Source organism: Liolophura sinensis, chromosome 13 (genome assembly GCF_032854445.1).
Source record: "Liolophura sinensis isolate JHLJ2023 chromosome 13, CUHK_Ljap_v2, whole genome shotgun sequence".
Classification (NCBI taxonomy): Eukaryota; Metazoa; Mollusca; class Polyplacophora; order Chitonida; family Chitonidae; genus Liolophura; species Liolophura sinensis.
Genome location: NC_088307.1, coordinates 25239181 through 25265099, shown reverse-complemented (window position 1 = coordinate 25265099; position 25919 = coordinate 25239181). Strand labels below are relative to the sequence as shown.

At 40.6% G+C, this 25919-nt stretch overlaps 2 protein-coding genes across 2 annotated transcripts; both read right to left on the bottom strand.

Annotated features, from left to right (window-relative positions):
• Nucleotides 1-927: 927 nt before the first annotated feature.
• On the bottom strand, nucleotides 928-4289 carry LOC135481013 (putative uncharacterized protein DDB_G0282133). Its single transcript, XM_064760943.1, has 4 exons — nucleotides 4210-4289; nucleotides 2322-2749; nucleotides 1815-1925; nucleotides 928-1418 (listed from the first exon to the last, which is right to left on the bottom strand). Exons 1-4 carry the CDS (start codon nucleotides 4287-4289, stop codon nucleotides 928-930), a joined length of 1110 nt encoding a protein of 369 aa, XP_064617013.1.
• A 4448-nt stretch (nucleotides 4290-8737) lies between these two features.
• LOC135480548 (tetratricopeptide repeat protein 16-like) lies at nucleotides 8738-24576 on the bottom strand. The gene is made up of 12 exons (XM_064760403.1): nucleotides 24481-24576; nucleotides 23069-23623; nucleotides 22552-22682; nucleotides 21243-21578; nucleotides 19221-19350; nucleotides 17529-17743; nucleotides 16860-17104; nucleotides 15059-15210; nucleotides 13784-13876; nucleotides 12483-12727; nucleotides 11700-11826; nucleotides 8738-9060 (listed from the first exon to the last, which is right to left on the bottom strand). Exons 2-12 carry the CDS (start codon nucleotides 23543-23545, stop codon nucleotides 8860-8862), a joined length of 2352 nt encoding a protein of 783 aa, XP_064616473.1. The 5' UTR covers nucleotides 23546-23623; nucleotides 24481-24576; the 3' UTR covers nucleotides 8738-8859.
• Between the last annotated feature and the right edge of the window lie 1343 nt (nucleotides 24577-25919).

Here is a 25919-nt window from a genome sequence, read left to right as displayed (position 1 = left end):
GCCTAGCACCTTGGCCAAAAAATTAGGTAATACAAAATGCAGTAATGTTAATTGCAATACATAAGACGTCACTAGTGTAGAATTAATCAAAATGCTGTGTTGTCATCACATTTAATATACAATCACATTAAAACAAGTTCTCTCCAAATGATGAAACGTTTTAAATCTTTGGACAACACTAATGAACACGATACAAGGCTATGTAGACATTAAACACCACAGCTTAATGGGATAGAAGGCCGTGAGAACACCAAAACTGAACAGAACAGTAGGCCCAGGCAACAGAATCACCACATTTTAATATATAACCCTAGGGAGCAAATATGCAAAAATGAAGCAATGTGGTAACAGGTCAGGAATTTGAAAGGTATATATAATCATGCTTTAACATTACTCATTACTACATTATACGGTCATTTTTGATATTCCATTATGATCCTTACTTTAAGGAACATTTCAAGAGAACTTTACAAGCTGATTGCTGGTAACTGTACAGTACAAACTGTTAGTACAAAATCATATGATAAGTTTAAAATCTTGCAACCAAAATGAATGTCAGTGTGTCACTTCACATGTTTAAATCGGAGCCAATAATTCAGTACGCATTGATTCTGAGAGCTTGTTTTAACGCTTAGAATGATGTCCTGAGGGTGTCTTGGACAGGCGGATTGGCTGCGACTTACTTGTATGTAAAGTATGCACAAACGTGTGCAACAACTGGCTGAAAAATTCTGGGGGATATTTTCATGACCTTGTTGTAATAATGTTATAATGAGAGTATCTGCTCAAGTTATCTGCAGTTACGTAGGTTGTAGATAGCTAATACACTCGAACTAAGGAAGGACAGGCTGACCTCAGACAACTCAATCTGATATGATTTCGCAGAACACACTTATGTTATTCTCATATATAAATCACTAGTCTTGTTTAACAATGACCGTAACCTGTGTTCAGTTTACTGCCAGTGCCCATAATACTGTCAGTGTTTAGATTACTGCCAGTGTTCAGATTAGTGGCAGTGTTCAGATTACTGTCAGTGTCCAGACAAGTGTCAGTGTCCAGACTGCTGTCAGTGTTCAGATTACTGCCAGAGTTCAAATTACTGCCAGCGCCCACACTATTGTCTGTTTTCAGATTACTCCCCCTGTTCAGATCACTGTCAGTGTCCAGATTACTTTCAGTGTTCAGATTACTGACAGTGTTCAGATTACTGCCAGTGTTCAGGTTACTGCCAGTGCCCATAGTACTGCCAGTGTTCAGATTAGTGGAAGTGTTCAGATTACTGTCAGTGTTCAGATTACTATAAGTGTCCAGACAAGTGTTAGTGTCCAGACTACTGTCAGTGTTCAGGTTACTGCCAGTGTCAAGATTAGAGCCATGGTCAGGATTACTGATTACTGAATAGTACTGTAAGATTACTGCAAGTGTTCAGTTTACTGCCAGTGTTCAGATTACTGCCATGGTTCAGATTACTGCCAGTGTTCAGATTACTGTCAGTGTTCAACTTAATAAGAGTGTCCAGATTACTGCCAGTGTTCAGATTACTGTCAGTGTTCAGATTACTACCAGTGTTCAGATTACTATCAGTGTCCAGATTAGTGTCAGTGTCAAGATTATTGTCAGTGTTCAGATTATTGCCAGTGTTCAGATTACTGCCAGTGTTCAGATTACTGCCAGTGTTCAGACTATTGCCATGGTTCAAATTACTGCCAGTGTTCAGATTACTGCCATGGCTCAGATTACTGCCTGTGTTCAACTTACTGTCAGTGTTCAGATTACTGCCAGTGTTCAGATTATTGCCAGTGTAAAATTACCGCCAGTGTCAAGATTACTGTCAATGTCCAGATTACTGCCAGTGTTCAGACTATTGCCATGGTTCAGATTACTGCCAGTGTTCAGATTACTGCCATGGCTCAGATTACTGCCTGTGTTCAGATTACTGCCAAGGCTCAGATTACTGCCAGTGTTCAGATTACTGCCATGGCTCAGATTACTGCCAGTGTTCAACTTACTGCCAGCGTTCAGATTACTGACAGTGTCCAGACTACTGCCAGCGTTCAGATTACTGTCAGTGTTCAGATTACTGTCAGTGTTCAGATTACTGTCAGTGTTCAGATTACTGTCAGTGTTCAGATTACTGTCAGTGTTCAGATTACTGCCAGTGTTCAGATTACTGCCAGTGTTCAGATTACTGTCAGTGTTCAGGTTACTGCCAGCGTTCAGATTACTGTCAGTGTTCAGATTACTACCAGTGTTCAGATTACTGTCAGTGTTCAGATTACTGCCAGTGTTCAGATTACTGTCAGTGTTCAGATTACTACCAGTGTTCAGATTACTGTCAGTGTTCAGATTACTGCCAGTGTTCAGATTACTGTCAGTGTTCAGGTTACTGCCAGCGTTCAGATTACTGTCAGTGTTCAGATTACTACCAGTGTTCAGATTACTGTCAGTGTTCAGGTTACTGCCAGCGTTCAGATTACTGTCAGTGTTCAGATTACTGCCAGCGTTCAGATTACTGCCATGGCTCAGACTACTGTCAGTGTTCAGATTACTGTCAGTGTTCAGATTACTGTCAGTGTTCAGATTACTGTCAGTGTTCAGATTACTGCCATGGCTCAGATTACTGCCATGGCTCAGACTACTGTCAGTGTTCAGATTACTGTCAGTGTTCAGATTACTGTCAGTGTTCAGATTACTGACAGTGTTCAGATTACTGCCAGTGTTCAGGTTACTGCCATTGCTCAGATTACTGCCAGTGTCCAGATTAGTGGCAGTGTCCAATTACTGTTAGTGTTCAGATTACTGTGAGTGTCCTTATGGGTAATACCTTAAAGGGCGCAGTCAGTGACTGCTGTGCGTTGTCTGTGTCGGTAATACCAGAAAAGGCTCAGTCATTGACCGCTGCGCGTTGTCCGTATGGGTAATACCTAAAAAGGCTCAGTCAGTGACCGCTGCGCGTTGTCCGTGTGAGTATTACCTAAAAGTGCTCAGTCAGTGACCGCTGTACTGATAATACCTGAAAGGGCCCAGTCATTGACTGTTGTGCGTTGTCCGTACCTGAAGGAGCTCAGTCAGTGACCGTTGTGTGTTGTTCGCATCGGTAATACCTGAAGGGGCTCAGTCAGTGACCGCTGTGCTTGGTCCGTATGGGTAATACATAAAAGGGCTCAGTCAGTGACTGCTGTCCGTTGTCCTTATGGGTAATACCAAAAAGGGCTCATTCAGTGACTGCTGTACGTTGTCCGTATGGGTAATACTTTAAGGGCTCAGTCAGTGACCGCTGTGCGTTGTCCGTGTGGGTAATACCTGAAAGGGCTCAGTCAGTGATTGCTGTCCGTTGTGCGTATGGGTAACACCTGAAAGGGCCCAGTCAATGACCGCTGTGCGTTGCCGAATGGGCAAAATCTGTAAGGGCCCAGTCAGTGATTGCTGTCCTTTGTGCGTATGGGTAACACCTGAAAGGGCTCAGTCAGGGACTGCTGTGCGTTGTCCGTATGTGTAATACCTGAAAGGGCCCAGTCAGTGACCGCTGTGCGTTGTCGGTACGAGTAATACCTGAAAGGGCTCAGTCAGTGACTGCTATGTGTTTTCCGTATGGGTAACACCTAAAAGGGCCCAGTCAGTGACCACTGTACATTGTCTGTATGGGCAATACCTGTGAGGGCTCAGTCAGTGACTGCTGTGCATTGCCCATATATGTATTACATACAGGGGCCCAGTCAGTGACTGGGACAGAGGACACGGGGATGTGCTTAAGATCTGTTCATAAAGAGAGAATCAGTTGCTTTATTAGCAACACATTAACACAACTTTTGACATAACAAGAAATTCCAACTGAATATGATCTGTGAATGCATACATGTATTACAATATGACTATTACAACCTAACTAGGCCTAGATCTGTCTATATTTCTATTTGTCATATATATTTATATGCCCATCTGAGAAACGCACCATGTCTTCTTGGAGTGTACATTACTTTTTGATTCCGTTAATTTTTAATCGCATTCTGCGCAGCGTAACTTAGTATCTATGCAATTTTATCGGTTTTACATTTTGCGTAGATTGTGGCATTACAGATACCACGCTGCAGAGTATTCATATCTCTGATCACTGTGGGGAGTTTGACGATCATCGTTAGCAATCTACACAAAAACTTTATCAATTAAACAACAAAAACATATCAAACAGTAACTAACATTACTTACAGTCTTTGCATATGCCTATTACGGCCTAATGTCGCAACCTTTCTTCTCTCAGAAAAATGACTAGCTTGATCAAAAACCATCTTCTAGTAAACAAACTGTTGCGCAACCAGGATTACAAACCATGCCGAGAGAGTCGCGGCTATACGTTTGATTTATTTTATGTATTTGATTGGTGTTTTTATGCCGTACTCAAGAACATTTCACTTATACGACGGCGGCCAGCATCATGGTGGAAGGAAACCGGGCAGATCCCGGGGGAAACCCACGACCATCCGCAGGTCACTGTAAGACCCTCCCACTAACGGCCGGAGACGGCTATACGTGTGTGTGTGTTTATGATTAAACGTGCAACAAAAATGGATGACAATGTCCTGGGTGATTTACTATAATTTTCAAAAGTATAATTATTTGACCTGTGCCATGGCATTGTGTCATAATTTAAATGAAATTCTCACGTAAAGAGCCACCAGATTCGATTAGCGCATAAAGTCAATCAGGCAGTGCGTCTCTCGTCTGTTACTCTATGTATCTCCACACACAGGAGAGCAGTACACTGGTGATCAAGTGCACCGGGGTTTCAGTTGAGTAAAATGAGGGCTCTCAATCGCCCTCCAGATAACGGACGGTGTGAAGTGACTTCCAAGTAGGCATATCCCGAATAATCGCTTCTTCAACAGAGTACATCGTGCAAGTACATGCCTTGTTTGGCGTGGTCTTGCTTTGAGACATTGTTTGGAATTCAAAGGTTTATAATAGACATCGCCTGTTTTAAAACTTTCTTCGATTTCATTCATTGGTATATTTAGAGATGTACATGTTAGGCCTACTAGTCATGAGACCGGCACACCCCACTGTCAGTGACTTGACCCCATGTGGCGAGGATCAGCTACCAGAGTTGCTAAGTGCCATGCAGGATAATGAAACAGGCCGGGGGGTGGGGGGGGGGGGGGGGGGCTAATCACTCTCTTCTATCATCTTGCCGCCAACTCAGATCGTAAACTACAGTAACTCATGTACGAAACTTAAGGTCATTTACCGTAAGTGGTATCATGTTGTAGCAAATTTTTAAGGCTTCAGAGTTCCATCCCAGGTTTAAATTTGTGTGTGTGTGTGTGTGTTTTTTTTTCCCCAGGGAATTGTCGCGCGGAAGCGCGCGAGGCCATAGTAGTGAAAAAGTCTTGTTTCACCGGCCTCCGACTTAGTCCAGTACCCGAACCCTGTTACCTACCCTGTTCTGACAACACAGGGTCCCGTGAACACCCGAGCCTTTAATTGTATGGGCAGATGTTACGTCACGGGAGGATGAATCTGATAACGATGATAGGCCTACAGATAGATGTACGCTGTAGGGCGATTCCCGTTTCAGTCAACTTTTTAAGTTCACAAACGTTCAGCACTTCAGTTCTCTCCATCTTGAATCTACGCTAAGTTATTTTTTGTCAAACCAAGCAGAATCATCCGAACACTATTTATACGTAATATACATGTACATAAACAAGGCACATATAACTTCAATGGCTGGGACATAAGCCCTAGCTTTACATAACTGGACATAAAACACGGAAAAATGGTCCGATCTCAAACAAACGACGTTCGTTCCAAAGCTAACACATTATGCTTTACATTGGTGTACAAATCGGCAAACAAATATGCTTTCACTTGGCTGCGTGAAGCCTGGAACCCGTAAGTTTGAAGTTTTTTGTTTAGTCTGACATCCAGGAACAGGAAAAAGGCCATCAAACGAGTTCTGGCTTGATTTCTCAGCGATGTAATCCACCAGATTTCTTCCATCGACCAAGTGAAATCTTTTTTTTTCTTTTCAAGAAAACCCTTTGAAATACCTTGATCGGTTACACTCTACGGATGTCATGTGGCTTCCTCTTTTTTACTCCATAAATGTAAAGCTGTCAGTTAAACTTGTAGCCATCACTGAAACCCGACAGAGCGATGTAAGCTAAGCTCTGATTAGTCCTTGATTTGATTGCGACCAATCAGAGCGAAGTTTTTATCGCCCTGAAGTATAACTGGTGAAATACGGTCTCTTGTCAATTTACCCGAGTCAGGGTTTTATTCAATAACTCTTCGTGTATTGCTTATATTGCTAATGCTTATATAGAAGCAATTTACACGCCCCATATAGCACCGTGGCTTAAAAATGCACTGATGTTAATTGCAATATATTAGACGTCAGCGGTTTAGAATTATCCGATTATCCAGTGTTTCCGTCCCATAAAAACAAAGGATTTTCCATGAGTAATCACGTCATCTGCATAATAATTTCAAGCTGGAATAGCACGCTCCTGCATTGGGTTGGTCTGATCAAATGCAGTTGATTGCATTGTATTGTATCGATTGGTGTTATATGGATTATGCGTAACTCAAGTACATTTCATCTTTAATGGCGGTCTGAATTGTGAAAACGAGCTGAAAGGTCACATCGTCAGGAGCCTGCTCACCCACCTGGACCATAATAAGAAACCCGAGTCGAAAGACCATCCGATCTCATAGGTAAAGGTCCTCGAGGTGAAACGACAGCAGGTCGATAGGAGCTTGACAAATCTCATCACGCCTCATGGAACGGGAGTCGAACGATCATCCTACCTCATGGGTCAAGGTGCTCGAGGTGAAACTATAGCGGGTCGATACAGGAGCTTGACCCAATGTCATTACGCCAGATGGAACCGGAGACGAACGACCATCCGACCTCATGGGTCAAGGTGCTCGAGGTGAAACTATATCGAGTCGATATAGGAGCTTGACAACACTCATGACGCGTTATAAAACCGCAGCCAAAGGAGCGTAACCACCAGAGTACCTGGACAGGAGCCTGATAAAAAAAACTATAAACCAGAGCAGCGAAGTGATACTATGTCCTGATTGGCAAATGGTCACACGTAACCGGTGAAATCCGAAATCTTGTCCGTTTATACCTCAGAGTCTAATAAAGCTCCTGCGAAACCGCAGTTTCCTCAGGTACGGTAGCCTCACTGGTCAAACTGCCCGAGGTGAAACCACAGCTGGTCGATAAGAGCCAGAGTTACCGTATTAAACGCCCGGTCGAGCGAGCAATTATATTACTAGTATTACGTAAATGGTCAATGCCAAGATCTCATGGTGATGCTCAAAGCCACTCCCTGTACTAATAGCCTCGACATATTTGACAGAGAGGCAACTGCAGACGTTTTTAAATGGAGCGCGCTCTGACGTTGGTTTGTGGATATCCTTGGCCTAACAAAATGTTGCCATACCAATAAAAGTTAGGAGGCAATCTGGGACTACACTGGTCAAGGCATTCAAGGAGATAGCACACCGCCAGCTGAGAGCTCACGACCCTGCCAAGCTTCCCGGCATCAAGCCCGCAGTCTGAAATGAAAGTTACCTATCTCCAGCGAGGGAGGAGTCTAGAGGAATTGTGAGGGCTCTTTCACAAAACATCTTAAATTTAATTCGTACATCTAAAATCTATACATCCTCCTACAGACATTCGCACGTGACGTGACCCAAAATAGATGTTCTCAAGAGAGATTAGGGAGTTGTTTTGCTTTTTTTATAAGAGCTGTATGGGTGAGAAAATCAGGAAGAAAATCATCAAATGAGACACAAATACCTGCATGTACATTAAATATTCACACAGATTTAACATACTGATATACTTTCTTTTTACTCAATATATATGTAACTTTGTACACACATTTGTGAACATCATATACATAGTACAGATTTTTACATAATAACATGATTTAATTTGGCAACAACAGTAAGTAACAAATTACAAAAGAACACATTATTCTGGTTAAACAGTTCAGGCTTCAGGGCTAAGATACAGAAACCATCTTGCACTTAAGTCATAATTTCAGATCTCTTTAAAATTTCTATTTCTTATGTAACAAGGTCAAACTATTGCTTGACAACGTAAATTCTTTGTCAGTTACTGTAAGAACAAATTTCAGCGAAAATAACAGAGAGGAACATACTAAGTTTAATGATTGAAATTTTGACTTAAGCCTGAGCTGGCTTTTTGATCCAGGAGCCATGAACAACACACATGAACACCAAATAATGCAATGAACACATTAACACCACTGCCTAATGAGACAGTGGGCCATTAGAACACTACAAATACATGGAATTAATAGGCCCAAAATGTTGTCAATAACTCTGGACGGTCATAAGCCATGCAATGTGGTGTCACTGACAAACTACTGAATCATGTACCAAACACCTAAAGTTTGGTATATGTGTGTGACATACATGTGCACTTTCAGAAGCATAAAAAAGCCTATGGTAGTTGGTAGTTTCATTCATGCCAAAACTGAAGTTTATCTGATAAGAAACTTCACAAAAGCTTTAAAGTGTCTCTATAAGATGGATCAATCAGCATAAAGGAAAATGTGTCACTTTAAAATGCTAAACTTGAGGTGAAAAACATAAATCAGAGAAAAAATCAGTTTACACCCTTACTTCATTCCCTCCCCCCCACCCCCCGACACAAAAGTTACGATTTTACAGCAGAACCCTTTATTCACCCCTTGATTTGACTGACTAAGACAACTACTTCCCCCCAGTTGCACAGGTTTGATGATGTCGTCACACCACTTATCACAGATACGCTGCATGCTTGAGATTCGTTAAACATCTAATCACTGTGAATCACAGAGCGGTAAGGCTGCCGATGCCAAGGTTGAACTTGCGCCAGTTTGTACTGCCTTTTGGCTTCAGCATGTCAACTGCTACCTTCTCTTTACCTCCCTTTGACTTCTGGGTAGATGGCGGTGGAAGTGGCTTCAGGCGCGGTCCATCATACTTCAAAGATTTACGGTCATGTAACACCATTTTCACTTCTTGTTTTATCTGCAGTGTGAGAGATATAATCCAGAAATCAGGCAACAAGTACATTGGGTGGAAAAGCGGAAAACTATCCAACAAATCAATACAAGTAGCAAAGGCCTGGACCAGTTACACACGTCGCCTGGCATAATTTCTATGACAACAGACAGTGAAGAGATAAATCACCAAGATACCCTCGATTTCTATGACAACAGACAGTGAAGACATAAGTCACCATGGCAGATACGCTTGATTTCTATGACAACAGCCCGTGAAGAGATAAGTCACCGTGGCAAATACGCTTGATTTCTATGACAACAGACAGTGAAGAGATAAGTCACCAAGGCAGATACGCTTGATTTCTATGACAACAGACAGTGAAGAGATAAGTCACCAAGGCAGATACGCTTGATTTCTATGACAACAGACAGTCAAGACATAAGTCACCAAGGCAGATTTCTATGACAACAGACAGTGAAGAGATAAGTTACCAAGGCAGATATGCTTGATTTCTATGACAACAGACATTCAAGACATAAGTCACCGTGGCAGATACGCTCGATTTCTATGACAACAGACAGTCAAGACATAAGTCACCAAGGCAGATTTCTATGACAACAGACAGTGAAGAGATAAGTTACTAAGGCAGATATGCTTGATTTCTATGACAACAGACATTCAAGACATAAGTTACCGTGGCAGATACACTTGATTTCTATGACAACAGACAGTGAAGAGATAAGTCACCATGGCAGATACACTTGATTTCTATGACAACACACAGTGAAGAGGTAAGACACCGTGGCAGATACGCTTGATTTCTATGACAACAGCTCATGAAGAGATAAATCACTGTGGCAGATACACTTGATTTCTATGACAACAGACAGTGAAGAGATAAGTCACCAAGGCAGATATGCTCGATTTCTATAACAACAGACAGTGAAGAGATAAGTCACCATGGCAGTTACATTTGATTTCTATGACAACAGAAAGTGAAGAGATAAGTCACCATGGCAGATACGCTCGATTTCTATAACAACAGACAGTGAAGAGATAAGTCACCATGACAAATACACTTGATTTCTATGACAACAGACAGTGAAGAGATAAGTCACCATGACAAATACACTTGATTTCTATGACAACAGACTGTGAATAGATAAGTCACCATGACAAATACACTTGATTTCTATAACAACAGACAGTGAAGAGATAAAGTCACCATGACAATACACTTGATTTCTATGACAACAGACAGTGAAGAGATAAGTCACCATGACAAATACACTTGATTTCTATGACAACAGACAGTGAAGAGATAAGTCACCAAGGCAGATACGCTTGGTTTCTATGACAACAGACAGTGTAGAGATAAGTCACCATGGCAGATACACTTGATTTCTATGACAACAGACAGTGAAGAGATAAGTCACCATGACAAATACACTTGATTTCTATGACAACAGACAGTGAAGAGATAAGTCACCATGACAAATACACTTGATTTCTATGACAACAGACAGTGAACAGATAAGTCACCATGACAAATACACTTGATTTCTATGACAACAGACAGTGAAGAGATAAGTCACCAAGGCAGGTACACTCGATTTCTTTGACAACAGACAGCGAAGAGAAAAGTCACCATGGCAGATACACTTGATTTCTATGACAACAGACAGTGAAGAGATAAGTCACCATGGCAGATACACTTGATTTCTATGACAACAGACAGTGAAGAGATAAGTCACCATGACAAATACACTTGATTTCTATGACAACAGACAGTGAAGAGATAAGTCACCATGACAAATACACTTGATTTCTATGACAACAGACAGTGAAGAGATAAGTCACCGTGGCAGGTACACTCGATTTCTTTGACAACAGACAGCGAAGAGATAAGTCACCAAGGCAGATACGCTTGGTTTCTATGACAACAGACACTGAAGAGATAAGTCACCATGGCAGATACGCTTAATTTCTATGACAACAGCCCGTGAAGAGATAAGTCACCAAGGCAGATACACTTGATTTCTATGACAAAAGCCCGTGAAGAGATAAGTCACCATGGCAGATACGCTTAATTTCTATGACAAAAGCCCGTGAAGAGATAAGTCACCAAGGCAGATACACTTAATTTCTATGACAAAAGCCCGTGAAGAGATAAGTCACCAAGGCAGATACACTTAATTTCTATGACAACAGACACTGAAGAGATAAGTCACCATGGCAGATACGCTTAATTTCTATGAAAACAGACAGTGAAGAGAAGTCACCAAGGCAGATACGCTTGATGCACCATTGCAACAGCTTAGCAGAATGGGCCTCGTTAATCTGTAAGGCGTATTTTGTATTTTAATGTTGGACGAACTCACTACTACAGAGTAAAACCATTCAGTTCAGGTTTTCAATTCTAGTTATTATTTCAAGAAGGTTTTCAAAAAAATTTGATATGCTAACTGCTTGCAATTGACAAGTACAAAATGATATGCAAAGTTTAAAATACATTTTCAGAAGCATATGAAGGCCCTAAAATGGTCAAGGTTTAAAATCTTGCAACAAAAATGAATATCTGCGTGTCACTTCGAATAGTAAAAAATCTATGCCAATAACCACTGTCACCTGCTGTGAACCCAATTTACATGTTGTTCACATACCTTTTTCTTTTGGGCAGTAATAGAGGTGTTAAGAGCTGGTGTTTTAAGGGTTGACCTGTCTGGAGGGTCATCTAACCCCGTGCTGGGTTTGCCTGTCCCCGAATCACGACTGAGTGGATGAGACCGCCTGGAATACAACAACAACAACAGCATGACTCAGCAGATGTGACAAAGCATATATATCACATGAAAAACTTTCTTGAAACATATCATTTTTTTTTTGCATTAGAATTTTTCAAAAAAATATTTTTTGCCTTAAAAAAAAAAACGTGGTCTGTTGAGAGTCATGCAGTTGGTATTAATGTCATCACAACAATTTTGCTTCATATAATTTGTTTTAAAATACATGATATATATATACGAATGCAGCAGTCTAGCTGTCTGAATGTGTCTTTAAAAATAAATTGGTCAAAGGAAAATTGGTCAAAGGAAAAGCATGACTGCATTGTGAAGGATCCCTCCCTTGTAAACTGTTTCCTAACTTTTGCAGTTGGGGGAGGCCTGGGGGAGGCCAGGGGGCATAGATTCCCATGGGCCTCCCGGGTTCCCTAACTAGATTTAGTCCTGTGACATGCCTATAAGGCACCTGTGGGAAGAGGGTGGCCAGAAGGTGGAGATCGCCATCGGCAGTCATGTTCTCTGAATAAACTTATTATAGACGGAAGTCCTCTGACATGGGTACATGTATGAGAGTGGGTGTGTAAGGGAGAAGGTGTGGGGAGATGCGGGAATCTATTGAACAGCAATTCACCTTGGCCCCCCCAGTTCTTTAACCAGACTTACTGCAACTGGAAGTCCTGTGGCATGGGTATGAGAGCAGGTGTTTGAGGTAGAGGGTGGAGGCGGATGGGGGAGGCCAGAGGGCACAGATTCCCTAGGGCTTCACGGGTTCTCTGCCCCAGAGGACTGTCACGGACCTCCGCCACGGATTTCCCCGGGAACAGACGAGAAAAGATGGACATGATCTCCTCGTTTGTGGGGTCCAGGAAAAGTCCCATCACCAGATCCGTCCTCGCTCCTGTCATGTCCTGAAAGACAATGACAACAAAAATACACTTTATTATTTCATATTGTGTAATAAAGATCATTTCACAGACTATTTCTTAACATCATACTAAAAAAATTTTCCCCACAACATGGCAGTGTGACCATGTGATTTGTAGGTAAAAGGACAGAAAACAGCATGCCTGGCATAAACCCCTGTACACTGGCCTGTTTCTGACAAACTTTCCCACATTGGTGAAATACAAGTAGTCTTAAATGATGTCCACAACTTGAGGATGTACCTGACGTTTAAGAGTGATTTATATTAACGGGAAGAAATCACTTATTTCTAATCTAACACATCACAAATTATACTCATTTTTTTAAGGATTTTAAGCTACAAAAATTGACCTATGAAACAACACGTGCTTCACCCAAGCTGAACCAAAAGTCATTCCTTGGACGCTGGATGAACATTACGAGCAAGATTCGTACTGAGCGAAGAAGAAAGAAAGAAGATGCAGAATGCTCTTTTGTTTTCACAATATTTTATGAGTTGGCCACCTTGATCAATCCATTTTGGAAACAAGTAAGTTAATGTTTAACTTTCAGGTGCAAGTTGTCAATCACAACTACGTGTATATAACCCACTGAACACAATGTCCCATTGATGTTTCATTTATGAAAAGGTGACACTAAAAGTGTGAGAATGTGCTGAATGTATAAGATATGACTTTTGGGTACTACTACTCTTGTATTTGGTCCTAAACATCACAGTTTTTTAATAATTTATGGCACTTGAGTTCACGTCCATTTCACAGATTTACAACAGTTATGCTCAGAAATGACTACCTCGCCCTGTTTTAATAAGCAGATACAAATTGGTCTTAATTTGGGCGTAATTTCCATGACATTACATAGTGTAGAGATACCACGACAAATGTGTTGCAACAGCTTTGTAAAGCAGACCCCAGAGGTGTACAATTGTGGTTTCAGTTACTAATTCAGCCAGCTGTTGTCTATCAAATCTATGAAGATGTCGTCGACTGTCTTCACCGGCACTGTTTGTGTATGACAGATGCGTTAGAGCAAGGCCTTACCTCCAGCATGTAGCGACACCGAGAGCGCGTGATGAAGTACTGACCCACACGAGGGTTGTACTGAATGGCCAGGCTGAACTTCGCTTCTGCCTCCTGAAAAACATAAACAAACAAAACAAAAAATACAAAGTTTTAAAACAAATCTTTTCATGAATTTGACTGTATATATAATTTTCAACAAAGATAGTTTTTTTTTAAACAAAGTTTCTCAACTTCTTTTAAATTCAATCTATACATCACATTCATTTCTGTGACTCCCGTCAGATTTTCTAAGTCTTGCTAAATAGTGGGGTTTTTTTTGTACAAAAGCCTGGGGTGACTTTTTCACTTATATGAGGGCAGACAGGAATTTGGGTGGAAGATACCAGAGAACCTGGTGTAAATCACCAGCATTTTCCCGGCACCTGATAGACCTCCTGATTTAAAAAAAAAAGCTAAATTTCAGAATGAATGAATGAATGCTTGGGGTTTAACATCTTACTTTATAATTTTTCAGTCATATGACAACAAGGAGTCATTAGGTGTGTGTATATATATAGTGTCTTCTTATGGCAGGGTGAGTCCATGCTGCCAAAGTGCTGCCGCCACTGAAGTATCATGCTGAAGACACCAGACAAGACACTCCATCCAGTGTCTTTATCCTGACACTAGGCCAACCAGTCCTGTTTCCTTGCTCTAGCCTCTCAGTGCTGAGTGTCAAGCGAGGCAGCAACAAGTGTCATTTTTAAAACCTTTGGTACCATGCTCTGCACATTAGGCTCTCACCATTAGGCTTTCACTATTAGGCTCTCACCATTAGGCTCTCACCATTAGGCTCTCACCATTAGGCTTTCACCATTAGGCTCTCACCATTAGGCTTTCACCATTAGGCTCTCACCATTAGGCTTTCACCATTAGGCTACTGAAGCCGTCTCTAGATGTCAGCATGCGACCTCACTGTTCAATGGCCTGACATTCACAGACAGCCAGTGTTTTGAGCCATTATTGGGTCCACATGCTATATATGTTACAATTTAATTTACACTAGTATACAGTGAATGACCTAAAATTTTGCCAATGACCAAGGATGCTCACTTTGGTTGATTCTGATTGTTATACTGATCTCAGAAGAGTGGTTTTAGTTTTGCTTGGAAGGGAAGATGGTATCATACTTGAAAAGTTTTTCTGAAAAAAGTTTCAGCACCAAAAGTAATATTTTAAAGCATTTTATTTTCCTCTTCAAATGCAATTGTTGCGGACGAGAATTTAGCTCCTTCTGTCATAAAATAACCATACCGGATAGTTCTTGTTGTGATAAGCTTGGACCCCAAACTCGCTGTGAATGACGGAGATGCGAGACTTTACATCCTCGTTCAGACGATCAAGCTCTAACGCCTGGTGGTAGTCTTGCAAGGCAAAAGTTAGCTCCCCTTGCCGGAAGAAACAGTCTGTGGAAATAAGAAAGAAAGATGGAACTTCAGAGACTAAATACAGCAATTCTTCAACCTTTCTGCATGTCTGCAATATGTTTATTCCGGTATATTCCAGGACATTATTCTGTGTGCATTATAAAAAAATCACTCTTTTTGTTAAGCTCTGAAACTGCACAACCCAACATGTGTAGTTTTGTGTGCGAAATCAAAGTTAAAAACATGAATAAATTGCATTGAAAGTGGAAGTAGGGTGCCTGAGATGAGAGAAGTGTAGTTTAATAAATATCTGAATACACTGACTGCTGATAAACGGTGAAACCCACAAAATCATTTCTGGTTAGTGTCAAAATCCAAAACTTGTTCTTGATGCTTAGTTTTTTGTAATGGAAGCTCAAATTTAACACTGATGACATACTCAAATTTAACACTGATGACATACTCACATTTAACGCTGATGACAAACTCAAATTTAACACTGATGACATACTCAAATTTAACACCGACAACATACTTACACTTTACACTGATGACATACTCAAATTTAACACTGATGACATTCAAATTTAACACTGATGCCATACTTACATTTTACACTGTTGACATATTCACATTTAACTCTGATGACATACTCACATTTAACATCGATGACATACTCACAACCGTGATGAGGTGGTCAAAGTGTGAATTACTAAGGCCAAAAAAAAGCTTTACAAATCGTATTTTAAATTTTGTGGAATCGGCCCCTGTACACATTAGTTTGTAATCATAATAATATGAAATGAGTGACATAATTTTATGAATCTAAAAATCAAATTAAACCATCAAAACTGCTGGTGCAGGCTTTGAGCCTGTTTTGAATGAATGAATGGATGAATGATTGGGGTTTAACGTTGCATTTTAACAACTTTTTGGTCATATGATTGTGAAGAGCCATTAGGTGTGTGTACATATACGGTGTCTTCTTGTGGCAGGGAGAGTCCATGACGCCAAAGTGCTGCCGCCACTGAAGTATCATGCCAAAGGCACCAGACATGACACCCCAGCAGTCACATTATACTGACACTGGGGCGAACCAGTCCTGTTTCCTTGCTCTGTCCTTGCTCTAACCTCTGAGTGCTGTGCGCCAAAGTCTTGAGTGTATGACTCAAACCAGGTTTGACTTTGAGGTAGACGCTAAAACTGTTTTGATACACATTGCTCCGTTTATGGGGAGACTGTTGTTATCATTTGGTTGGGAAAAGACAACAGAACAAGTGTCAATAATATCATCAGTGTGGGGGAATGAATGAGTAAATTAACCATTTAAAGCCACATTGACAGTATTTAAGCTAAATTGTTGCAAGCGTGTAGGAATGATTAACATAAATCTTCAGTCCAAAAGGCTTGTTGGGCAGGGGGCAAATAACTAGTGTATACAATGAAACCTACAGAAATTATCTGTTGGTTTTTTCTTTTTTCTGTAAAACCTTCTATATCTGAGATTAACATTAATACTAATGTCTGTCTGTTTTAACACACCTAATTTTGGTATCTTTTTACAGCATTACTGCTAGTCCTGGACAGCAATTGTATTCATTATAGCCGACATACAACAATACATTTTGTAGCACCATGCAGTTTTTTTCTAAATAAATATCCAATGAAAAAAAGAACTCCTTCATTACCTCCCCTGTTGATGTACAGTCCCTTTTCCTGCTTCTCTCCCTTGATAGCCTTGTTGAGGAGAATGACGGCCTCCTCGTAGTAGCCCTTGGTGAAACACTCCACTGCAAAGTCGTTGTAGGTGAGTAGCAGCTGTCTCTGCGAGTCAACATACACTTCATCCTCTTTGTGGTCGGTCTTGTCCAGCGCTAACAGAAAGTCGTCAATGGCAGCATTGAAGTCACCCAGCTTCCGGTGAAGAGCACCCCTGAATTTTAAACGAAATAAGGTCCATTCAGTTTTGTGTCAGCTTGGTTTCAGAATTTGAGAGTGAAAAACATTTGAACCTGAGTGAGTGAGGGACTGCTAGGGTTTAATGTCGTACTTAACAATTTTTTAGTCATGTGACAACAAAGGAATCCTTAGAGTGCATGTAATGTGCCTTCTATTACCTAAAAAATCAATTTTTTTGGTCATGGAAACCAGAAATTTGATTGAAACAGCCACAGATTAAATAGCTACCTCGTTCACCTCAGTATGAGTCTGCATACCAAATATGAAATCTTTATTTGAAGCGGTTTGACTTTTAAATACATTGCGATCACAGTCATAACATGCCAAAGTGATACTAAAACTTTATTAACCAGAAAAAGATCTTGTGTAGAAGTAAAAAGTCTTGGAGCTACATCTACCTTAGTACATGATACTCTGCCACAGCTGGGTTCATTTCCATGGCAACACACATCTTCTGGAGGGCCTCTCTGTGCTTTCCCATAATACTCAGCTGCATGGATTGTAGCTTGTTTTCTTCAGCTTTTTCCTCAAGCTTCTTTTTCAGCACAAGAGCTTCAGAATGATCTGATTTCAGAGCCAGAGCGTCCTTCACATCGTAATAGCACAAGGTCATCTGAAGGTCAAAAGCCATTTATAAATAGAAATTCTTTTTATTTTTGGACATCTGACACTGGCTGTCCAAAAGTACATGTCAATTACAATATTAGTTGTGTCATAATTCACAGCAAATATAACTTCAATCCACATGAACAGTCATTAAAGCCGACGACAAACCAACACATCATATTTTGATACTTTTTAGAACAAATGATCGTCGTGTCCGGGATAACAAATATAATTTAGGGAGCATTCACATCCACCATTTTCTCATCCACAGTTTTCTTCAGTTGCAGAAAACAACCTCAGGTGTTGAAACTGTCTTTTAGAACACGATAGCAGATCTACCGTCCTCTGGCTGTGGTCAGAGACCTGCTGTGAAAGCCCCCTGCTCAGCGGGAAGCACCGTGACAAGCAAAAGGTTGTATCCCGGCAAGAGGTCTGCTGTTATCAACACATCTACGGCACATGTGCATACGTATAAAAATTATTTCATATATATTAAAAGATGTACAGCATAGTGAGTAAGACCAGAGCAACAACAACAGTGTGATAGATGGCAAAAGGTCACACGTAACCAGTGAAATACGGCCGCTTGTCAATTTACCTCAGTCAGGGTTTTATTCCAACTGTTCATGTAAATGCATGAACAGCAGCGATTCACATGCCGCCAAGCACCATGGTTTAAGCAGAATATGATAAAAAGAAATATGCAAAATGGTAACTGCAATTTATTATACGTCACTGGTCTAGAATTACTCAGTCAAGCAATATGTCAGTCCTATATAAGCACAATGACAAGGTTAACTTTGTCCCGCTAGCCAATGATCTTCTTTGTTTCCTTTGAACAACATTAACATCAATTCAGAATATGTCAGTTCTTAATGAAATGCCCTGGTATGATCTGGTCACCTTAGTGGCATGTTTGATGTGGCCTTACAGTCTCAGACAAGATAACTTAGCTTTGATAGCAGGGCTACCAAAGAGCTCGCCTGTAGAGAGACATGAATGCAAAACTTCAAGTCCTGGCGTCATGAATTTGGTAATTTATGGTAATTAATATGCATGAATAGCATCGGCGATGTGTCACTGTACTTTACATGCATGTAAAAACTTCAGGTTAAAAAATGCTATACTTTTGAGATACCATCCCTAACATTTTGTTTAACATTAATTCTAATACAAAATATGCTAAGTCAGGGATTTGGTAATTTACAGTATATAATAAGCACACATCAAATCAACAATAGAATATCCACCTTGTGTTACTGTGCTCTAGATGTGTGCAAACCCTGAGCTTTCCCTATTATAGGACACCAATGCTGAGGATCAGGGTACAACATAAGCTACGTAGCTTTGTACGGGTGGGTTAATTAAGAGGAAATTACTTCTAACCTAAATACAGAGAATTTGTGTAATGACTTTTTGAATAAATAATAACGAGGAATTCCTCTGAAAAGGAAGAACACTTCTTAGCAGTCATCCTTACTTACATTATTGAACATCTCATGAAGCCTGGCCCTCATGACGTACAGGTCGGGGTTCTGTTTGTCCACCTCCAACTGACGATTCACCAATGACAGGCACTCCCCGTGTCGCTGTAAGGCTGCCAAGCAGGCAATGCTGGAAAGAGATAGACGGTTCATTTATAGCCAAGGGAGTGTGTAATGGTCAAGCAGTTAGAAGAATAGATAACAAAAAGTCTCTAATGAGAAGGTCATGGGATGCGTCATGTTAGAGCAACCACAAACATGATGTCGTACCCCAGGTGACATGAGTGGAAACAGGCCCATCCTCCGGTTAGAGAAGTAACCTGCAAACAATACCCAGACAGAAATGATAACATGGCACTTGTGATTGAACTAATAGCCTGCCAATGGTTTGCTGGCGGCTTACCTGTGATAGGTCCATGGAATACATGCAGGGTAACAAAGACACTGTGCTTCAATTAGCTGGCCATCCGATATCCACAGGCCATGGAGGTCACTATACATCTGATGAAGGATATATGTAGGTGAAAGGTAGTGAAGCCTGCTATTGGTGTGCTACTGATGAAGACAAGGTGAAGGGTAGTGGAATGCTACAAGTCTCCTATTAGTGTGCTACTGATGAAGACAAGGTTAAGGGTAGTGAAATGCTACAAGTCAGCTATTAGTGTGCTACTGATGAATACAAGGTGATGGGTAATGAAATGCTACAAGTCTGCTATTAGTGTGCTACTGATGAAGACAAGGTGAAGGGTAGTGGAATGCTACAAGTCTCCTATTAGTGTGCTACTGATGAAGACAAGGTGAAGGGTAGTGGAATGCTACAAGTCTGCTATTAGTGTGCTACTGATGAAGACAAGAGGAAGGGTAGTGGAATGCTGCAAGTCTGCTATTAGTGTGCTACTGATGAAGACAAGAGGAAGGGTAGTGGAATGCTGCAAGTCTGCTATTAGTGTGCAACTGATGAAGACAAGGTGAAGCGTAGTGGAATGCAACAAGCCTGCTATTAGTGTGCTACTGATGAATACAAGGTGAAGGGTAGTGGAATGCTACAAGTCTGCTATTAGTGTGCTACTGATAAAGACAAGTTGAAGCGTAGTGGAATGCAACAAGCCTGCTATTAGTGTGCTACTGATGAATACAAGGTGAAGGGTAGTGGAATGCTACAAGTCTGCTATTAGTGTGCTACTGACGATTATACAAGGTGAAGGGTAGTGGAATGCTACAAGCCTGCTATTAGGGTGCAACTGATAAATACAAGGTGAAGAGTAGTGGAATGCAACGAGCCTGCTATTAGTGTGCAACTGATGAAGACAAGGTGAAGGGTAGTGGAATGCTACAAGCCTGCTATTGGTGTGCTACTGATATAGACAAGGTGAAGGGTAGAGGAATGCTACAAGTCTGCTATTAGTGTGCAACTGATGAAGACAAGGTGATGGGTAGTGGAATGCTACAAGTCTCCTATTAGTGTGCTACTGATGAAGACAAGGTTAAGGGTAGTGAAATGCTACAAGTCAGCTATTAGTGTGCCACTGATGAATACAAGGTGATGGGTAATGAAATGCTACAAGTCTGCTATTAGTGTACTACTGATGGAGACAAGGTTAAGGGTAGTGAAATGCTACAAGTCAGCTATTAGTGTGCCACTGATGAATACAAGGTGATGGGTAATGAAATGCTACAAGTCTGCTATTAGTGTGCTACTGATGAAGACAAGGTGAAGGGTAGTGGAATGCTACAAGTCTCCTATTAGTGTGCTACTGATGAAGACAAGAGGAAGGGTAGTGGAATGCTACAAGTCTGCTATTAGTGTGCTACTGATGAAGACAAGGTGAAGCGTAGTGGAATGCAACAAGCCTGCTATTAGTGTGCTACTGATGAATACAAGGTGAAGGGTAGTGGAATGCTACAAGCCTGTTATTGGTGTCCAAATGATGAAGACAAGGGCCATGGAACACTAGAAGCCTGATACAAGAGTACTGGTGGTGAGCTAATTGCATAACTGCTTGGTTCATACCACAGACGTACCTTCTAGTGTGAAAACCGACTTTCTCTGGTAGCATTTCTGAAGCTCTCGAGAAGGATTCCAGTGCCTCCGCGTACAACCGCTGATCGAAAAACACTTGTCCCTGAAAGTAGTAGATGAATGCCAGGCGACTGTAGAACTCTGTGTTGTTAGGCTCGAGAAAACAAGCCTTCTTGTAGTTCAGAATGGCGGACTGGAAGTCGCAGAGTTCGAGGAACATCTCTGCTTTCTCCACAAAGTGGCGAGGCTGGTCACGCTGAAGAATCATGTCTTTGCCGATCAACTGGATGGCCCGCTGGAGGTCTCCTTCCTCCTTACACTGCATGGCCTTCATGAAGCTGAAACAATGGATTGACTGATTGATTGTCTGATTGAATAACAAGCCTACTGACTGACTGATTAACTAACAGGCTGATTGGCTGTCTGATTAAATGACAGGCTGATTGACTGACTGATTAACTAACAGACTGATTGATTAATCAGCTAACAGGCTGACTGACTGTCTGATTAAATAACAAGCCTACTGTCTGACTGATTGACAGACAGGTTGATTGACTGACTGAATGACTGATTTGTTTTCAACAGAATTCTCAAGAATAGTTTAACTGTTCAACAAAACTTGCTGTAATGGGTGAGTGTCTAGAATAAAACACTAGCTTATAGCATGTAACTGAAAAAATTGCCGTGTGTGACACGCCTTTATTTTCATCATCCATTTTTACCAGAATCTAGTCTGATTCCCTTACATGTACATTTGCTTTGCGGGAATCCAACAGAATTTAATCAAACACGGTTCCACAAAGAATTTGCTCCAAGTGAAGGTTCCAATGCATATACATGTACTGCAATTCTTCAATTGCGTGACATATTGATGTCATATGATCTTTTCCCAGCTCATCATAATGGCGTCACATTAAAGACAGTATGACATTACACTACAAACTGATACATTGTAACAGTGTAGACATTACGCTACAGTCCATTCTTGACGTAACCATGGCTTGAAGTCCTGCTTCACACTGGCGCCACCTAGCCCGAGATTAAAAAATACACTGGGCCCCATTGAAAAGCAAATTTTAACCTACTTGACACATTGTAGTCAGTACTGGAAAAATCAATGACCAAAAACAGAGACATAAAATATACACTCCTCACAATGGTATGAAAAATGCCGGAACACTGTGTATATCCTGAGTATAACAAGAGTCACACCAATACATGACAAGATGCCTGCACTCTTACTGAACACTGTGTATATCCTGAGTATAACAAGAGTCACACCAATACATGACAAGATGACTGCACTCTTACTGTTCTTCAGCTTTGGTGTTGATAATAAGAGCCATGTCCAGGTCAGGGGAGGTATATCTCTCTGTTGTACCCACAACTTCCTCAAACTCCTGGAAACGTTGTGTGGCTGGGAACCTATCTACACGACCAGCCTGCAAATGAACAATTAAAAACAAATGATAATTTTATCACTTATAAATAATAAATAATAATAATAATATAAAACTTAATACATGGCCAGCATTATGGATATCAAGACATAAGATATGAAGTGTAGTTAATTATTAAAGTCTTTGATATGAAACTACGCTTGAGTCATTGTTAAGTTAGATGAGATAAAAGGTTCACATAAGACGTAGAAAACTTACAGAGGGCACTGTTGGTTTACACTGCTTTAACAAAGGGAACTGTGTTGTCGGATATCCTCACTAACATGTGGATGTACCATGCATACTTAACACTGCTATGTGGATTACAAGCTGCTCAGCACTCAGAGTTCTCGGGTATGTATGTAGTCAGAAGCTAAGAGCACACTAACCTTTGACCTGCCAGCAGAATTATTGTGGTCATCCACAGCGTTGGCCGTATATTCCACCAAACCACCAAAGAAATCCATATTCTTTTTGGTACCACATCTGCCTTCATCTTCTTTCTCAGCAGTTCTTTGGTCAACATCTTGCGATTCTGCCTCACTTTCGTCTGCCTTTTTTGTTCCATTTTCATTGTCTTCATTAGTCTCACTTACTGGGACTAATTCATGACTGGGTGACGCAGAGCTGCGGGCAGGTAACTCTTCAATACCAAACCTGTAATCCTCCGTCTCTGCCACATTGCTGTCCGATATGACAGTGGATGTCAAGATGTCGATTTCAGGATAGAACTGGTGGACATTGACCACATCTTCATGGTCATCTGCCTGGTCAGGAGAAGATCCTGGGCCACTGCTCTGGTCACCTCCAGCCACCACTGAATTACTGCCCCCATGCTGGGTTTTGTCATCACCACCGTTTTCCATGTTGAAGGGAGACGTACATGTAATCTGTCACTTTGTCACAGCATACTCATCCTCAAAAGTTTGGTAATGGGTGTACACCTATTCCAGAGTACATATAGTAAATTATAAAAATTCTAAATGCATGCAAACTTAGACAAAAGAAAAATCTGGAATTATTCATTGCTGATTGCTTAACAATTAGAGACTCAAAGATGAAAAAGACACAAAAAAAATCCAAATCGCAGTAGAACACAGCATTTTCTTCTATATTCTATACAAGGTATTTTATGACCACAAATACACCAATAATTGTGATCTAATAAAAGAATGAACAAAAGAGTTCATAGATTTGGATCACGCTGTGTTACAGACAGGAAAGACATTTATGTGTTTGCCATTATAAGGTCACCTTTGACACTACTGCTGAACATAACCAATTTGGAAGCACTGTTTTCCCTGTGACGGGAAATAAAATAAAATACAGGCTAGTGTACGGTACTATGAACACAACCACTAAGATAAACCAAGCAAGTGATTCACTTTCAAATGCAAGTTATGTTGAAAACAAGTTTACCTTTAACACAAAGTTTTATAGACCTACAATTATTTTTTGCCTCAATTACCTTGAAATTATTACCGTATGTAAAAACTCGTGACGTCCCATAAAGAGTATTATATAGCATGCGTTACATATAACTATTATCATCATATAGCTTAGGTCTGTTTCCGTAGGGAACGAAAACAATAACTTTTTGATAAGTAGCAGTACAAAAAATTGGTACGGGCAACCTAATGTTTATGCGCTTTACATGGGCTAAAGAAATGACACATGTTGTTGTTGTTGTTGTGAAAATCTGAGGCATAAAAGGTCTCCAACGCAAAACGTATCCTTAATAGAGTAAAATTCGAATTTCATTGCACCCAACATCGGAAAATGTGCCATTGTATAAACTTACCTAAAAAGAAATACACGCTGACTCATAAGAAGGTGAAGTATCACATTTTACCGACAACCTGGAGTGTGAACTGTTTACATGATCGCCATGGTGAGTATGCTCAGGGGGAATAACTCTCGACAAATTAATGAAAGCATCTGTGGTAGAGAAAACGTTGGCTAATATTTTAACAGCAATGCCTTCGTTGTAGTCCACAGACTGAATGCTTACTTGACTGGTTTATTTATATGGGATTTACCATTACTGTCAACATTGCTTAGGTTATTTTTGTAAAGTGCGCCTCTGGTACCAGTCATGTATTTTCATAGGCATGGAGCTTTTGGCTTATTCCCGTGTTCTAAGTGCCTAGCCAGGGAATTGGGGGTGTTCAATACTTTTCCCCTAGCCCAGTTTCCGCTGCTCTTGTATTTGACCATATCTCAGATAAGCCAATCAATGAACTCTTCTTACTATAGGGATGTATATACTGGTACACACATTCTCATTTGCCCTAATTTCTAAGCTAACACAGTAAGGCTTCTGTGTTGTCTGGAGGAAAAATGGGAAGAGTAGGATTTGAGCCACTGACCTCTCTGGTGCAAGGCTTCAAAGCAATCTAAACACATAAGACATCGTAAAAACAAAACTTTCTGCATCCTTTAATAACTCATAATTACAGACTTTCTAGAGAATAATATATTAAGAAAATTACTTACCAATTCCCAATTATGCCATACCGGTACATTAAAATTTCTCTACAGAATATATATAACACAAGAAAGCTGATTTGCATTCATTTGGGTTTATTTCATAACAAAACCTGTGAAATCAAACAGCAAATGTACCACACAGTTTATAAAGGCACTTCATGTTTACAATGAACCCTTCTGATGAATATCATGACAAAGGCCTATAGTTGTACATTATACCAAAAATCATATCCCTTTTCAACTGAATGCACTCCATATATTTTACACATGTGTAGTTGACAAAGAATGATTCACTATTCTCTGGGCTTTCATATAAGTCTACTGTCAGCAAGCTCGACAAACTCTGTTAGCAAAATTCTTTTCTTTGTTTGAGATATACTTCCTGTATTGATCATGATCAGATCTCAATCTATCGTGCTCCTGACAATGTCTATCAACAACAGAACTAGAGACTGAATTCACAATCTTCGTCCTGCATCCATTATTTTTATTCAGTTGATAAGCCAAACACAGTAACAGACAATTCTAATGTGACAATATATAATGTAATGGATCACTGCTTGAAGGGTAATGGATCACTGCATGAAGGGTAATGGATCACTGAATGAAGGGTAATGGATCACTGCTTGAAGTCTAATGGATAACTGCTTGAAGGGTAATGGATCACTGCTTGAAGGGTAATGGATCACTGCTGGAAGGGTAATGGATCACTGCTTAATGGGTAATGGATCACTGCTTAAAGGGTAATGG

Excerpts from the sequence above, each read along its gene's own strand:
- LOC135481013 (XM_064760943.1), bottom strand. The coding sequence starts at position 4,289 with ATGGTTTTTGATCAAGCTAGTCATTTTTCTGAGAGAAGAAAGGTTGCG. Across the intron at positions 1,926-2,321 it reads TGACAGTAATCTGAACACTG|GCAGTAATCTGAGCCATGGC; the intron begins GTAGTAATCTGA and ends ATCTGAACACAG. Across the intron at positions 1,419-1,814 it reads CAGTAATCTTGACACTGGCG|TAATCTTACAGTACTATTCA; the intron begins GTAATTTTACAC and ends GAACACTTGCAG.
- LOC135480548 (XM_064760403.1), bottom strand. The coding sequence starts at position 23,545 with ATGGAAAACGGTGGTGATGACAAAACCCAGCATGGGGGCAGTAATTCA. Across the intron at positions 22,683-23,068 it reads ATTCTGCTGGCAGGTCAAAG|GCTGGTCGTGTAGATAGGTT; the intron begins GTTAGTGTGCTC and ends GTTCATTTGCAG. Across the intron at positions 15,211-16,859 it reads ACTGTACATCAACAGGGGAG|ACTGTTTCTTCCGGCAAGGG; the intron begins GTAATGAAGGAG and ends TTATTTCCACAG.